General features: G+C 43.6%; 1 protein-coding gene across 2 annotated transcripts in view; it reads left to right on the top strand.

Moving 5' to 3' along the window:
- The window catches only part of PIP4P2 (phosphatidylinositol-4,5-bisphosphate 4-phosphatase 2), a 59,600-nt gene that overhangs the window by 37,262 nt on the left and 4,733 nt on the right, over positions 1-17,605 (top strand). For both annotated transcript variants that reach the window (XM_045006191.1, XM_045006190.1), the window contains exon 6: positions 14,012-14,102. In XM_045006191.1, the coding sequence (XP_044862126.1) occupies positions 14,012-14,102 (91 nt within the window). The remainder of the gene's footprint in view (positions 1-14,011; positions 14,103-17,605) is intronic.

Consider the following 17,605-nt stretch of genomic DNA (forward strand, 5'->3'; position numbering starts at 1 on the left):
CACAGATAGTACTGGCTTTTTATGTTTGGATATTGGGAAAACATGGTGTTTTTGGCCCGTAACTGTAAACGTTCCTTGCTTTTTTCCTCTGATGTCACAAGTTTAACTGTCAGTTTTGGTGGAAGGGGGAGGGTGAGATTTCACTTCATATGACAATGAGTGCGTGCAAGATGATTCCTTGTAAAGTGACAGAAACCATTTACAACATAAAATATAAATGCAGAGAACAAAATGGTTCACTTCCATTTAAACTACTTTGGTAAATATACTCGCTCTGGCTAATATAAGCAGTAGCTCACAAATGATGGTTCCATCAGAACTTCAAATACAGCAGTGCAAGGGGACCCTGTTACAGTACTGTTTTGTAGTGTAAATGGGATCTTGAAAGTGACCTTGCAAAGAGGTGTAAATGGGTTTTTCCTTTATTTTTAAAAAGGTCTGAAAGTTGTTTTTTGTTTTGTTTTTAGCTCCACTCTGGGGAAAAAATGTTTGTGAGGAAATTAAGTTTTCTCTCCTTGTTCTTTACATTATGAATTCAGTACTTGTCTACCCTCTTCTTCCTGGAAGACACTCTGGATAACTTGTGAAATGATAGGATTATGAGCTCACAGTTACCAAGGAAGAAACATGATTAGAGGGGAGAAGTCTTTTTATTCAGATTACTTAAAATTCTTTTGTGGTGGGTTTTCGCCCCTCTTAAAACCCGTTTTTCATACTCCTGAAGAATAAGTCTTTGATTAAATACTCAACACTCTTGCCCCTTCACTTAAGGATGGAGAATTTGCTTCTTCTGGACCTCCATAGAGAACTCCAGCAAAAACAGGGAAGATAGTTTTGACACTCCTGCTGTTCTGAAGGTGAAGAACAGATTAAAAATGGAACCATAGCTAAGATTTTGTCTATACTGAATCTCAAACCTTCCTGCACCATCAGACATCAGAACACGAACAAGACTCCACCATCTCTGTCTATCCTGGGCTGCTCTTTGCATGACCTCTTTTGTTAAATCCCATAAGTTTTCCCTCTCTAAATAACATTCAATGAAGGGAATCTTTCAGTCATCCCTTTTGCATGTTCTCCAGCCACCCAATGGCATGCCTCCCATGGCAGATGCAGCAAAGAGTCTTGTGGCACCTTATAGACTAACAGACGTTTGGGAGCATGAGCTTTCGTGGGTGAATACCCACTTCGTCGGAAGTGGGTTTTCCGACGAAGTGGGTATTCACCCACGAAAGCTCATGCTCCCAAACGTCTGTTAGTCTAAGGTGCCACAAGACTCTTTGCTGCTTTTACAGATCCAGACTAACACGGCTACCCCTCTGATACTTGACACCATGGCAGATGGTCTAGATTCATTCTTAATACATCCCTGATATTTCCATCATCTCTTCTAGATAACTTTTGGATATAAAGTTGGTTATTTATAGGAAAACAACAGTATGGAACTGTGTTGTAACTGGTGATGGAACTGATTTCTTCCAAAATTGTTGTGCTTACAGTGCAAATAGAGCCTAAAATACGAGGGACAAAGTCAGCATTTTTAAATAACTTTTCACATAGTGTTATGAACTTGGTACTGTTCACATAGTTCTGTAATTCGGGATATGACAGTATTTTCATATAATTTTTCTATATTTAATGCTTTTTAAAAAGTGTAAGATCTGTAGGAAAAAAAATCTTCTATTTATTGAGGTATTGTAACTGAGTGGCTAGGGCCGTATACTGGGAGTCAAAATAACCTTTATTTTTATTCTCATTGCTGGTATAGATTTGGGTGTGACCTTAGATGAGTCACTTAACTTCTCTAAGCCTCAAATTCTACTCTAAAAATAAGAATGTTGGTTACCCTTCAGTTTCAGGTGGGTAAAAAGATGTTCTGTATTTTCTCCCCTAAAATGTTGCATAAGGTACTTATAGCATTATCTCTTCTCCCTGCTTCTTATTTTATTGGGCAGGGAGAAAAAAAACAAAAACCCCCACAGCTATGGAAAGTAAAGGCAGAAGACCTAGGGTTGTTTCAGTGTTAAGTTTGCAAAATCAAACATTGAAGTCAGGAAACATTAAAAGTTAGGATTTCTGCCACAGTTAGAGTGTAGAATGTGAGTATGTATTATACATATGAGTATGTAGTACCTTCTGTTCCTGCCACTTTGTTAACAATAACTTTCACCTAATTATAGGTAGTCATTAGTGGGTATCTTGAAATATATGGGATCCACAATGCGGTCAAGCTAATGTAAGAAAAAGTTTAACTCTTTTTAGGGGTTTCCTGACTCTTGAGAACTTGATCTTTTAAGCTTAACATTCCATTGTCTAGTTTTTCACATTTATATAGGGTTTTTTGTTTCTTTAAAATAAAGTGCAGAAGTGTCTTTCATTTGGAAGAAACCAGGCTGGGGCAGTGTGTTGGGGTGCAGGAAGGAGTATGGGGTTCTGGCTCTGGGAGGGGGGATCAGGGCTGGGGCAGGGGGTTGGAGTGCAGGAGGGAGTTCGGGGTGCTGGCTCTGGGAGGAGGCTCAGGGCTGGGTGTTGTGGTGTGGCCTCCTGCCGGGTGGCACTTACCTTGGGCATCTCCTGGTTGGCGGTGCAGCGAGGCTAAGGCAGGCTGCCTGCCTGCCGCAACCCCATGCCGCTCCCGGAAGGGGCCAACACGCCTGTGGCACTGCCCCTGCAGCTCCCATTGGCCACAGTTCCCCGTTCCCAGTCAATGGGAGCTGCAGGGGCAGAGCTTGCAGGCAGGAGCAGCACACCGAGACCCCTGTGCCCCCCCCACGGTGCCATGCTGGCTGCTTTTGGGAGTGGCGTGGGGAAGGGGTAGGCTGGGAGCCTGCCTTAGGGGCAGCCCCGCTACACCACCAGAGATTGCAGTTGACTGGGAGAGTCTCTAGGATTGAGCAGTCAATCGCGATCGACCGGTTGGTGACCACTCATCTAGCATTTAAGTTACTAACCTGAGATCTGAGTTCAATTTCCTGCTGTCCCACAGATGTTCTTTTTGACTGCAGGCCATGTCTTTAAAAAACAAAAATAAAAAACAACCAACCAACTCTCTCTAGATTGTTCCTTGAGGCAGGGACGCCCAGAGGATTCCGGGGGGCCCTTCCGTTCTGGGACCCGCCGCCGAAGTGCCCCGAAGACCCGCGGCGGGGACCCCCCGCCGCCGAATTACCGCCGAAGCGGGACCCACCGCCGAAGTGCAGCCCGGTCTTCGGCGGTAATTCGGCGGCGGGGGGGCCCCCGCCGCGGGTCTTCGGGGCACTTTGGCGGCGGGTCCCGGAACAGAAGGGCCCCCCGCTGCCGAATTACCGCCGAAGACCGAGCTGCACTCCGGCGGCGGGTCCCGCTCCGTCTTCGGCAGTAATTCGCCAGCGGGGGGTCCTTCTGCCCCGGAGCGGAAGAACCCCCCGCCGGCGAAGACCGGGAGCGAAGAAGCTCCTGCGCCCGGCCCCGCAAGAGTTTTCCGGCCCCCCCGGAGCGAGTGAGGGACCCCGCTCCAGGGGCCCCGAAAAACTCTCGTGGGGGCCCCTGTGGGGCTCGGGGCCTGGGGCAAATTGCCCCTCTTACCGCCCCCTCTGGGCGGCCCTGCCTTGAGGTATACTGTTAACCTTGCCTTTACTTTTGTATTTAGCACAATTTTATTTTTTCAAAAATTCTTTAGGTGAGGCTTCCAGATGAAACATTCTTTCAAGAACAGCTAGAATGTCAAGAGCAGTTCTGTTGGACTGTGAAAGAAGCATTAACAGATGGCTTGCTAGTGGTCAAATGTGTAACTTCAGCCCCTGGTACCTTGAGATAAGGCTAAAATTGCTTGTATCACAAGGCAGTGTATTAGCTTGAGGAAGCTTTTTCTTGTACTCCGAACTTTTGGAAATTCCTTGTAGATAAATACAAGTGCAGTAAAGCAGCTTAAACCAATCCATTTGAAAGCTTCCCAAGAAGACTGTTTAAAAAATTCTAGTCACATGCTAAGCATGTGAGGCTTTGCTGGAGTTTTAATTAACTTCAGCCGGGAAGTTGCTTGTTTGTCCTCTGACAGCCTATTAACCGTTTAGCTTTTCTTTGGGAATTTATTTAGGTATAGCAATATGCAAAGGAAGCCTCATTTTTCAGCTTCAGTCTTGAGCCACTTGAAATATCAGAAAATCAGTTCTAAAATTTTACTCTTGTTCCTTTAGCAGGAAGCACTACCAGATTTAGGAGGTGCTTAATTGAGAGTGCTATCATATATGCAAATCATCCCTAGTTAGGAGGGACAGTCCATATATTTTAGTAAAATATTTACAATTCTCCCTCTCTGGCCTGCCAAGTTGCTTTCTGTATTCACGGTCTTTTGAAGGAATTAAAAAGTGTGCCCCTATTTTTCTTACCGGATGTTCCTGTTTATAGCTTTCAGTATTGACAAAGATACTCTATTAGATATCTACCTGGTGAACTTTTATCTCCCAACATTAACTTTTAGTTCAGCTGCAGTGTGCAGAGTAGTAAGACTTGTGTGGAACCAAGCTGGTATGTGGCAGAAGGATACAGGCATTGCTCCCTCTTGGCTCTCCCATGGCTGCTAGCTGCCTGAAAGGACGCCATGTCTTTCTCTCCCAAACCCGAACACCACCATTATATATCTATGTACATACGTTGTATGCCTATAATATAGGGTATATGTTGTCAGTCATGCCCCCACTGCCATGCTCTGCATCTTTTTCAGGGACTTGTAGCTGAAATTGTGAGATAGGTACCACAATGTGCAGGCACAAAAATGGTTGGCAGGTGTACTGTGTGTGTGCTTTGCACTGATTTACCCAAACCGAACTGCTTAGTGTGGTCAGTGTTGCATATCCTGGAATGGTGCTGAGGTCCTCTTGTACTAAAGCATGTCCAAGTGGTTTTTTTGGAGTGCATGGCCTCCATGATGACCATGGGAAGTGCCAGATGGTCTCTGTCTTAGTTCTTATCAATGGGCATACTTATGTTTTTGACCTGCATGATGGGACTGGAACTATAGGATATTAAGAAATAACCTGTTGTCACAGATCATCTCCTCACTGAAATCAGGGCCTTTCCTTGCTCCTGTGAGGGTAGTAGATCTGGTCTGGCATGTTGGATCTGGAATTCTGTGCTGAGAGACTGAGACCCCCAATAAAATACCAGAATTTTGGGGGGATATTGCTTCACAATCACTGGGATATCTTCTTAGTGGTCTAGTACAAATTTATAAGGGTGTATGTGTATGTGTTTTACAACCAGAAACACCAGGACATCTGAAATATTGCTCCCTCCTCCACCATCCTCAGAAGTCACCATGGTATACAATTTCCAGCAACAGTGATGGAAGGCTTAACTGAAGTCTGATCAGTTGCATCACAGAGAACTGTTAGATGTTTCTGGGGTGATCAAGGTGAAGAGACTTTTGTTTCCTCCTTAGCCATAGCATCTGTGAATTCTTCTTTGAATGCTTGTTCACGTCCATTCCACATTAGGTGTATGTGCGTTACGTGCACAAGCGTCGAAAACTTTTTCCCTTAGCGGCTCTCGTTGGGCCATATATACCCCCGTTGGCCCGACCCCCTCCAGTTCCTTCTTACCGTCCATGGTGTTGGAACAACCTCTTGCTCTCATAAGAGAAGCAATTCCCTTATCCTTAGGCCTGGTCTACACTACGCGTTTAAACCGGTTTTAGGAGCGTTAAACCGATTTAATGCCACACCTGTCCCCACTAAGAGGCCCTTTATATCGATATAAAGGGCTCTTTAAACCGGTTTCTGTACTCTTCCCCAATGAGAGGAGTAGCGCTAATATCGGTATTGCCATATCAGATTAGGGTTAGTGTGGCCTCAAATCGACGGTATTGGCCTCCGGGCGGTATCCCACAGTGCACCACTGACCGCTCTGGACAGCAATCAGATCAGAACTCGGATGCAGTGGCCAGGTAGACAGGAAAAGCCCCGCGAACTTTTGAATATCATTTCCTGTTTGCCCAGCGTGGAGCTCCGATCAGCACGGGTGGCGATGCAGTCCGAAATCAAAATCCAAAAAGAGCTCCAGTGTGGACCGTATGGATGTGATCGCTGTATGGGCAGGCAAATCTGTTCTATCAGAGCTCCGTTACAGAAGACGAAATTCCAAAGCATTTTAAAAAAATCTCCAGACAGAGGCCACAGCAGGGACTCAGCACGCTGCTGCGTGACAAACATAACAGAAAGCCAAAGAATCAAATGGACGCTCGTGGAGGGAGGGAGGGGGGACTGAGGACTCGAGCTATCCCACAGTTCCTGCAGTCTCCGAAAAGCATTTGCATTCTTGGCTGAGCTCCCAATGCCTGTAGTGTCAAACACATTGTCCGTGGTGGTTCAGGGCATAGCTCGTCAATTTACCCCCCATACCCACCCCCAGAAGTAAAAGGGAAAAAAATCCTCTCTTGACTCTTTTAAATGTCACCCTATGTTTACTGAATGCTGCTGATAGACGCGATGCTGCAGCAGTCAACGGCAGCATCCTCGCCCCCCGCCATGGGTGGCTGATGGTACAATATGGCTGATATCCATCGTCATCAACCTTGTGGCAGATGGTGCAGTACAAAAGGACTGGTATCTGTCCTCATCATCAGCCCGTGAGTGCTCCTGGCTGGCCTCCGGTGAGGTCGGCCGGGGGCGCCTGGGTAAAAAACTCCTGATCATTCCTGGTAGATGGTGCAGTACGACTGGTAACCATCTTCATCATAGCAACAGGGGGCTGAGCTCCATCAGCCCCCGCCCTTCATGTGTAAAGAAAAGATTCTGTTCTGCCTGGACTATCATAGCAGCGGGATGCTGGGCTCCTCTCCCCCACACTGCTTAATGTCCTGTCTGGACTATCATAGCAGCTGGAGGCTGCCTTCCCTCATATCTCACTAACAAGTCACTGTTTCTTATTCCTGCATTCTTTATTACTTCATCACACAAATGGGGGGACACTGCAACAGTAGCCCAGGAAGGCTGGGGGAGGAGGGAATCAACAGGTGGGGTTCTTGCAGGGGCATCCCCTGTGAATGGCATACAGCTCATCATTTCTGCGGGATCTGACATGGAGCGGTTGTGCTCTCTGGTTCTCTGATACACTGGTTCTCTAGTACACTTGCCCCATATTCTAGGCAGGACTGATTCTATTTTTAGATACCGTAAAGGAGGGATTGACTCGGGGAGTCATTCCCATTTTTGTCTTTTGCGCCCCCGGCCGATCTCAGCCAGGGGCACCTATGACAGCAGCAGATGGTGCAGCACAAAAGGACTGGTAACCGTCATCTCATTGCCAATTTACAATGGCATGGTAAATGGTACAGTACGGCTGATAACCATCTCTGCTATCATGCAAAAGCAAATGAATGCTGCTGTGTAGCGCTGCTGAATCGCCTCTGTCAGCGGCATCTAGTACACATATGGTGACAGTGACAAGAGGCAAAACAGGCTCCATGGTTGCCATGATATGGTGTCTGCCAGGGCAATCCAGGGAAAAAGGGCGCGAAATGATTGTCTGCCGTTGCTTCCCTGGAGGAAGAAATGACTGACGACATTTACCCAGAACCACCCGCGACAATGATTTTTGCCCCATCAGGCAGTGGGATCTCAACCCAGAAATCCAAGGGGCAGGGGAGACTGCGGGAACTATGGGATAGCTATGGAATAGCTACCCACAGTGCAACGCTCCAGAAATCGACGCTAGCCTCGGACCATGGACGCACACCACCAATTTAATGTGTTTAGTGTGGCCGCGCGCACTCGATTTTATACAACCTGTTTTACTAAACCGGTTTATGTAAATTCGGAATAATCCCGTAGTGTAGACGTACCCTGAGTGTTGCATAGCTGTTATCAGTCAGTTATCAGTTAGTTAGCGTTTCATTGTTGCTGAACTCTTAAAATAGGTTAGGTGCTTGGAGGACTCCGGCACCCGCCCCGGGCTGCGGGGCATTCCACAGGCCCACGGATTTAAGGCTTGCGCCACGTGCCAGAAGTTATTGATGGTTTCTCCTGTCACAATTTAGTTACAATTAAGTGTTTCCCACACAAGGAAGCTGTCAATCTCTTTCAAAGATGAGATTGATTAGATTCAGCTGAGCTGACTGGTTCATGAGAAGTGTAGGAATGGATTTACAGAGATGTGGTATTTGCTGGTTTATTCTCCCAGTTTGGCTTACTGAGTGTAGGTGTTTTTGGGAAGATGTTACCTTTTGATATTGACTCTTGTCCTTCATATCTGCCTAAGGACAAAGGGGAGATTTGAGTCCCATTATTAATATTGCTTCCTTTTGAAGAGAACAAATATCTAACTCATTTAGACAAGTATTGGCTAAATCTTTGTTCAAGAAACCTTTTTTATAACATAAGAACGGCTATACTGGGTCAGACCAATGGTCCATCTAGCTCAGTATCCTGTCTTCCAAGAGTAACCAATGCCAGATGCTACAAAGGGAATGAACAGAACAGGACAATCATCAAGTGATCCATCCCCTGTTGTCCAGTGCCAGCATCTGGCAATCAGAGGCTTAAGCCTGGTCTACACTACGTGTTTAAACCGGTTTAAGGAGTGTAAAACCGATTTAACGCCACACCCGTCCACACTAAGAGGCCCTTTATATCGATATAAAGGGCTCTTTAAACCGGTTTCTGTACTCCTCCCTAACGAGAGGAGTAGCGCTAGTATCGGTATTACCATATCGGATTAGGGTTAGTGTGGCCACAGATCGACGGTATTGGCCTCCGGGTGGTATCCCACAGTGCACCACTGACCGCTCTGGACAGCAATCTGAAGTCGGATGCAGTGGCCAGGTAGACAGAAAAAGCCCCGCGAACTTTTGAATATTTCCTGTTTGCCCAGCGTGGAGCTCCGATCAGCACGTGTGGCGAGGCAGTTAAAAATCAAAATAAAGAAAGAGCTCCAGCATGGACCATGCGGATGTGATTGCTGTAAGGGCAGGCAAATCTGTTCTATCAGCGCTCCGTTACAGAAGACGAAATTCAAAATCATTTTTTAAAAATCTCCAGACAGACGCCATAGCAGGGACTCAGCGCACTGCTGCGTGACAAGCGTAATGGAAAGCCAAAGAATCAAATGGACGCTCATGAACTGGAGGACTCAAGCTATCCCACAGTTCCTGCAGTCTCTGAAAAGCATTTGCATTCTTGGCTGAGCTCCAAATGCTTCTAGGGTCAAACACAATGTCCGCGGTGGGTCAGGGCATAGCTCGGCAATTTACGCACCTCCCCACCCACCCCCAGAAGTGAAAGGGAAAACAATCCTCTCTTGACTCTTTTACATGTCACCCTATCTTTACTGAATGCTGCAGATAGACACGATGCTGCAGCACACAACACCAACATCCTTGCTCCCCCCCCTGCCATGGGTGGCTGATGGTGCAATAAGACTGATATCCATTGTCATCATCAGCCTATTGGCACATGGGGCAGTGCAAAAGGACTGGTAACCATGCCGACTAGCATCCGTGAGGTCGATCAAGGGCGCCTGGCCCTAATTTTTCCTGGTAGATGGTGCAGTATGGCTGGTAACCGTCCTCATCATAGCAACAGGGGGCTGAGCTCCATCAGCCCCCACCCTTCATGTGTAAAGAAAAGATTCAATTGCCCCTGGACTAGCAGCGGGATGCTGGGCTCCTCTCCTCCACACTGCTTAATGTCCTGTCTGGACTATCATAGCAGCTGGAGGCTGCCTTCCACTCATTTCTCACTAACAAGTCACTGTGTCTTATTCCTGCATTCTTTATTACTTCATCACACAAGTGGGGGGACAATGCTATGGTAGCCCAGGAAGACTGGGGGAAGAACGGAATGAACAGGTGGGGTTGTTGCAGGAACACCCCCTGTGAATAGCATACAGCTCATAATTTCTGCGGGATCTAACACAGAGCAGCTGTGCTCTCTGGTTCTATGATACAGTGGTTCTCTAGTACACTTGCCCATATTCTAGGCAGGACTGATTCTATTTTTAGATACCAAAAAGGAGGGATTGACTCAGGGAGTCATTCCCAATTTTGGCTTTTGCGCCCCTGGCTGATCTCAGCCAGGGGCACTTATGACAGCAGCAAATGGTGCAGTGCAAAAGGACTGGTAACCATGATCATCTTATTACCAATTTATGGTATGGTAGATGGTACAGTATGGCTGGTAACCATCTCTGCTGTCATGCAAAAGCAAAAGCATGCTGCTGTGTAGCGCTGCTGAATCGCCTCTGTGAGCGGCATCTAGTACACATACGGTGACAGTCACAAAAGGCAAAACAGGCTCCATGATTGCCATGCTATGGCATCTGCCAGGGCAATCCAGGGAAAAAAGGCACAAAATGCTTGTCTGCCGTTGCTTTCCCAGAGGAAGGAGTGACTGACGACATTTACCCAGAACCACCCGCGACAATGATTTTTGCCCCATCAGGCACTGGGATCTCGACCCGGAAATTCCAAGGGGCGGGGGAGGATAGCTACGGAATAGCTACCCACAGTGCAACGCTCCAGAAATCAACGCTAGCCTCGGACCGTGGACGCACACCACCGATTTAATGTGTTTAGTGTGGCCGCGTGCACTCGATTTTATACAATCTGTTTTGCTAAACCAGTTTATGTAAATTCGGAATAATCCCGTAGTGTAGATGTACCCTTAGGGACACCCAGAGCATTAGGTTGCACCACTGGCCATCCTGGCTAATAGTCATTAATGGACCTCTCCTCCAGGAATATATCTAATTCTTTTTTGAACCCTGTTATAGTCTTGGCCTTCACAACATCCTCTGGCAAAAAGTTCCACAGATTGACTTCACTGTGTGAAGAAATACTTCCTTTTGTTTGTTTTAAATCTGCTGCCTATTAATTTCATTTGGTGACCCCTAGTTCTTGTGTTATGAGAAGGAGTAAATAACACTTCCTTATTTACTTTCTCCACACCACTCATGATTTTGTGGACCTGTATCATATCCCCCCTTAGTTGTGTCTTTTCAAAGTTGAAAAGTCCCAGTTTTTTAATCTCTCCTCATATGGAAGCTGTTCCATACTCCTACTTATTTTTGTTGCCCTTCTCCATATCTTTTCCATTTCTAATATATTTTTTGAGATGGGGCAACCAGAACTGCATGCAATATTTAAGTTGTGAGCGTACCATGTATTTATATAGTGGCATCATGATATTTTTTGTCTTATTATCTATCCCTTTCCTAATAGTTCCTAACATTCAGTTAGCTTTTTTGACTGCAGCTGTACATTTGAGTGGATGTTTTCAGAGAGTGATCCATAATGACTGCAAGATCTCTTTCTTGAGTGGTAAAATCTAATTTAGATCCCATCATTTTGTATGCGTAGTTGTGATTAGGTTTTCCAAAATACATTACTTTGCATTTATCAGCATTGAATTTCATTTGCCATTTTGTTGCCCAGTCACCCAATTTTGTGAGATCCCTTTATAACTTTCCACAGTCTGCTTTGGACTTAACTATTTTGAGTTATTTTGTATCATTTTCAAACTTTGCCATCTCACTGTTTACCCCCTTTTCCATATTATTTATGAATATGTTGAACAGCGCAGGTCGCAGTACAAATCCCTGGAAGACACCACTATTTACCTTTCTGCATTCGGAAAACTGACCATTTATTCCTTCCTTTTGTTTCTTGTCTTCTAATCAGTTACTGATCCATGAGAAGACCTAGGGAGGTGGTGGAATCTCCATCCTTAGAAGTTTTTTAAGGCCTGGCTTGACAAAGCCCTGGCTGGGATGATTTAGTTGGTGTTGGTCCTGCTTTGAGCAGTGGATTGGACTAGATGACCTCCTGAGATCTCTTCCAACCCTAATATTCTATGATTCTCTTATTCCATGACTGCTTAGTTTGCGTAAGAGCCTTTGGTGATGGAGCCTTTCCTAGTCAAAGGCTTTCTGAAAGTCCAAGTACACTATATCCATTGGATCATCCTTATCCACATGTTTGTTTGTCTCCCTCAGAGAATTCTGATAGATTGGTGAGGCATGATTTCCCTTTACAAAAGCTGTGTTGACTCTTCTCCAACAAACAGTGTTCATCTATGTGTCCCATAATGGACAAAATCTATAGTAAAGAACAGAATTATCAGCTGCCCACTTACCAGCTTTTCTCCAGCATCTCTTGTTAATAAGAAAACACCACCAGGAAAGTGGTAGTGTCAGCCACAGTTTATTCTTGTATTCCACATATTACATTGATCCCTATTGGTCTGGTTTCAGGCTGGGGTACTGTCCAGAATCAGTATTATTACTTGTGCTTGATGTCCCTCTGGTAATGGACAAGGGTAATATCTGTATATTGACGTTGGTAGATCTCTTAACAGTTTCTGATGCTTTTAACCAGAAAGTATTGTTGGCTGTTTCCAGGATCGAGTGAAGATGGATGGAGGGGTTCTGTATTTGGGTTTAGTTTGGGGGTTTTGTTTGGTTGGTTCATGTTCACTCTTATTGTTAAAAACATGGCTGCTAAGATGGGAGCAATACAATGCTACTGGATAACCTTTTCATTTTTTGTTCGGATGCCTAGATGCCATGGTGCTAACTATAAATCACTTAAACTTAAATATAAAGTATGTAAAGTTGGAACAAATGACTCTTCTTGTTACTAATCAGAATTGGTCTGTGTCTTGGCTAGGGGAATCTCAGAAGTAAAATTTCAAATTTTAGCAGCCCCAAGCTGATTCTTTTAGGGTCTTGTGTATGGTCTCTAAGTTACGCATAGGTAATAATAGCAGACCTCCAAAGGATGTTTTGGATAATACACCAGAAAGTTTGGGTGCTATCCAAATTTTTGAAGTCTCCTTCCTACACTGATGCAAAGAGGTTTTTTACCTTAAATAAAACTGTAGCACTGTCTTGCTTCTGTCTATGGTGCCTGACAGTTTTGCTTGATTGTTGTGTGCCTCTCACCTCAGGGCTTGCCATACTGGAATTGAACAGCCAGCCCAGCAGAGGAATTGGGAGATCTGTTGAGTCTATAACAAGAATAACTTCAAAAGTGTGTGTGTGTGTTTATTGGAGGAGAGTGTGGTGGTGGAGAATAGCATTAAATATGTGGTGTTGAGGGAACAGAAGAATACTTCCAAATATTTAGACAAAAGATTCCATTTTGGGCAAGATATACTTTTGTCATTAGTTCTCCCATCCCTACTGCTACTGCCATCTCCCAAAATAAAACTAACCAAGGCATCAAGGGGCAGAGAGCTGAGTGAGTTAGACAGCTCATTAGCAACCGGCTGCTTAATCTAATCATGCCTAGCTTCTTCCCCAGCCTGTAATATTGTGTATTAAAAGTGGATTGCTGAAGTAGGGTTTTAGTCAAACTTGTTTAGGGCATGGCTACACTTGCAGATGTAGAGTGCTTTGTATTTGGGGGAAAAACAGATGATGCAGTCTCATTATATAATAACATTCTTTCTGTTCCGCTACTATCCCAGGAGGATGTTAAATAGAAGCTACTAAAGTCAGACACTTTTAAATCAGCAGGTCTAGATAATTTGCATCCATAAGTTTTAAAAATACTGTCTGAGAAGCTCACTGGGCCATTAAAGTTGATTTTAAACAAGCCTTTGAGCACTGCTGAAGTTCCAGAAGACTGGAAGAAAGCTAATGTTGTGCCAGTTTTTAAAAAGGGTAAATGGGGTGACTGGGTAGTTATAGACATGTCAGCCTATCATTGATTCCAGGCATGATAATGGAGCAGCTGATATGGGACTTGATTAATAATGAAATAAAGGAGGGTAATGTAATGTAATTCAAATCACCATGGATTTATGGGAAAATAGATTGTCAAACTACTTTTTTTTTGTGTGTGTATGGGATTTCAGGTTTTATTGATAAAGGTAATAGTGGTTGATGTAATATACTTAGATTTCTGTAAGATGTTTGACTTGGTACCACGCAACATTTTGATTAAAAATCTAAAGCAATATAACATTAACATGGCATATATTAAATGGTTTAACATTTTTGTGTGGATCTAATCTAATAAACATTTCATTTACAGTTCCTCTGTCGGAAGTGCACTCCCACGAAGACGCTGCTGCGCATACATTACCATTGGAATGATATGCATCTTCATTGGAGTTGGATTAACTGTGAGTAATGCACTTAATATTAATTTGCAGTGGGTCTCCTCCTTTTTCCAGCATTTAAGTAGAATCTTTTCAATTTCTACCTTCAGTATTTCTATCTTCGGTCATCATCCCACTAATCATGTACTTATGCTCTGGCATGCAACTTTAAAAGGCTGGTGGGTTCTTTTAAGGTTATGATTAGAACTGGCTGGGATACTGTATTTCATTTCCATGAGAAACTTTGAGGTTTTGGGAAAAAAAATTATTCCTGATTTGGATGAAAAACCAAAACCTCAACGTTTTTTTGCGGAACTGAAATTTCACAATGCTAAGTTTCGGAAACCCTGAAGCATTCCCTCAACGGGAACTTTTTAGTGTTTTTGAGACAAGAAATGCTCTTTGGCCTCCTGCCAGGTGAGGAGCTTGGAAGCCCAAGCTCCTCGGCAGCCTGCCACATAGTCAGGAAATTAGGCCTCTTAGGTTTGGTTTCATCAGCCGTTTCATTGAAATTGACCCATTCCAATAGAATGTTTCAGTTTTGCAAATCAGCATTTTCCAATAGAAAATTTGTGACCAGCTCTATTCGTGATATTGATCTAGCTTCAAGAGACTGTCAGGAAGCCATGTAGACTAAACCTTCCTGTCCCTGAGGGACAAGAGTGAAATATATATGGTCTCTAGAAAATTTTTGATAGAGAACTATGCACAACACCAGCTTTAAGGCCACGGAGTAAGTGTGACATACCAGCGTACAATCCGGACTAATGAGCAGGTGTCACTCCTGCCCTGCAACCTTGGTTGCCTTACAATGCCTTGCTGAAGTAGCTCTCACCTGGGTCACTCAAACATGCAGGCCACACCCTGAGTGTCTGTATGTACCTGCAGCCTGCCAGCCACGTTTGGGTTACACTCTCGTTCTCATCAGCGGTGGCTATACAGCAGGGTGACCCCAACACTTTCCCAGTCTTAGATTTTCTTCAATAAACATATGTCCTGTACTGCCCAGCCCTCTCCTGGACAGTACAAATTATATTAAGTCAGTTATTCCCTTAAGAGATTAATGTGCATACAACTTGTCACCCCAAATATTTATCCAGACACTTCAATTTGAACACACTGGATTAGATAAAACAGTAAAGTTTAATAACTACAAAGAGAGAGATTTTAAGTGAATACAAGTAATGAGGCATAAAAGTCAGAAAGAAAAAATAAAGGTAAAATAAAGATAAAATGTTTACTAATACCTAACTTAACAAACTATACCAGATTCAAGAAAGTTTCTGACCACATGCTTTCAGCAGTCTTACTGACCAAACCCCTGAAGGTCAGGTCTTGTTCTCCAGAGTCCTTTGTTGCTTCAGGTGCCGTGAATATAATGGTCAGGGGAAAGGGTGCCTTAGGGCATTTGTCCGTTCTTTGTATTGTTTCCATCCTTCTCTTGATAAACATTTCCAGCTGGACACTAGGAGACAAAGAGTCTATGGAGAAGGATGTTCCCTGCTGGCTTTTTATCACCCTTTTGAGCTTTTTTTGTTTCCCTTCCTGCATGATGACTCCATTTACTGCTGAAGTGCAAATTAAGCAGAGCACACGTTTCTTTGTTTAGGACAGACTTGTTTGCCACCCTCAGTTTGGGCAGGGCTGTGGGGTTCGGATCATGTTTTAATAACACTATACAGGCAAATCTTATAACTTTACATACAGTGTTGCCATGCATCAGGACTATACTGACCAGCAAATTATGCGTTTTCAAATGGTATCTTACAAGACGTGTCTTCTACAGAAAATATTTTGGTAGTGTTTAGGGTGTGAACACAGGGTGCATACATTCTGTCACAGTATGGTAGAAGATATAATTTGCAAAAGGTGCCTATGTAACTTGAGAGCTAAATAGTTAAGCAACACAATGACTGACAAATACAATGCAGACAAGCACAAAGTAATACTTATTGTAAGAAATAATTTTAGCTACTTTAAATAAATTGATAGATTCTGCTTTAACTGTAACAATTCATAAAAAGATCAGTGATTTTTTTTACCACTACAGCACACTGACCAGATGTGTGCAAACAATCTGTTAGGCTATATTAGGAAAGGGACAAAGTTTAATGCTGCATATATTAATATACCATTATATACATTGATGGTACTCTCTTACGTTGTCTGCTGTTTCTTTCTAGTCACCCCTCTTAAAATGGATATAGGAGAGATGAGAAGAGCAGCAAAAATTCCTAGAGACATGGAAAGATTTGCACATGCAGAGAGATTTAAAACATCAGAAGTGTTTACAGGTAGATGTGTAAGAGGGCCAGATAGAGAGATGTAAAATAACGAAAGGTGAGGAGAAGGTAATCGTGATGGTCTTACTCAGCCTTTCCAATAAAAGTAGAACAGTGTATCATGCAGTGAAATTAAAATTCTTGGGCTGTTACTACTCAAGAAAGAGATCTTGGAGTCATTGTGGATAGTTCTCTGAAAACATCCACTCAATGTTCAGCGGCAGTCAAAAAAGTGAAAATAATGTTGGGAATCATTAAGAAAGGGATCGATAAGAAGACAGAAAATATTATATTGCCTCTATATAAATCCATGGTATGCCCACACCTTGAAAACTGTGTGCAGATCTGGTCACTCCATCTCAAAAAAGATATATTGGCATTGGAAAAGGTTTAGAAAAGGCAACAAAAATGATTAGGTGTATGGAACAGCTTTTGTATGAGGCGAGATTAATTAAACTGGGACTTTTCAGTTCAGAAAAGAGACAACTAAAGGGGGATATGATTGAGGTCTATAAAATCATGACAGCAGGTTTAAAACAAACAAAAGGAAATAGTGAGTGGATGTTTTCAGAGAACTATCCACAATGACGCCAAGTTCTTTCTTGAGTGGTAACAGCTAATTTAGACCACATCATTTTATATGTATAGTTGGAATTATGTTTTCCAATGTGCATTACTTTGCATTTATCAAAATTGAATTTCATCTGCCATTTTGTTGTCCAGTCACCCAGTTTTGTAAGATCCCTTTGTAACTCTTTGCAGTCTGTTTGGACTTAACTATCTTGAGCAGTTATGTATCATCTGCAAATTTTGCCATCTCACTGTTTACCCCTTTTTTCCAGTTTATTTATGAATGTTAAACAGCGCTGGGCGCAGTACAGACCCCTGGGGGACACCACTATTTACCTCTCCCTGTTCTGAAAACTGACCATTTATTCCTACCCTTTGTTTCCTATCTTTTAACCCGTTACCAATCCATAAGAGGACCTTCCCTCTTATCCCATGACAGCTTACTTTGCTTAAGAGCCTTTGGTGAGGGACTTTGTCAAAGGCTTTCTGAAACTCAAAGTACAGTATGTCCTCTGGATCACCCTTGTCCACATGCTTGTTGACCCCCTCAAAGAATTCTAGTAGATTGGTGAGGCATGATTTTCTTTTATAAAAAACATGTTGACTCTTTGCCAACAAATCATGTTCATCTATATGTCTGATAATTCTGTTCTTTACTATAGTTTCAACCAGTTT

The sequence above is a fragment of the Mauremys mutica genome, chromosome 2 (genome assembly GCF_020497125.1).
Source record: "Mauremys mutica isolate MM-2020 ecotype Southern chromosome 2, ASM2049712v1, whole genome shotgun sequence".
NCBI lineage: Eukaryota > Metazoa > Chordata > Testudines > Geoemydidae > Mauremys > Mauremys mutica.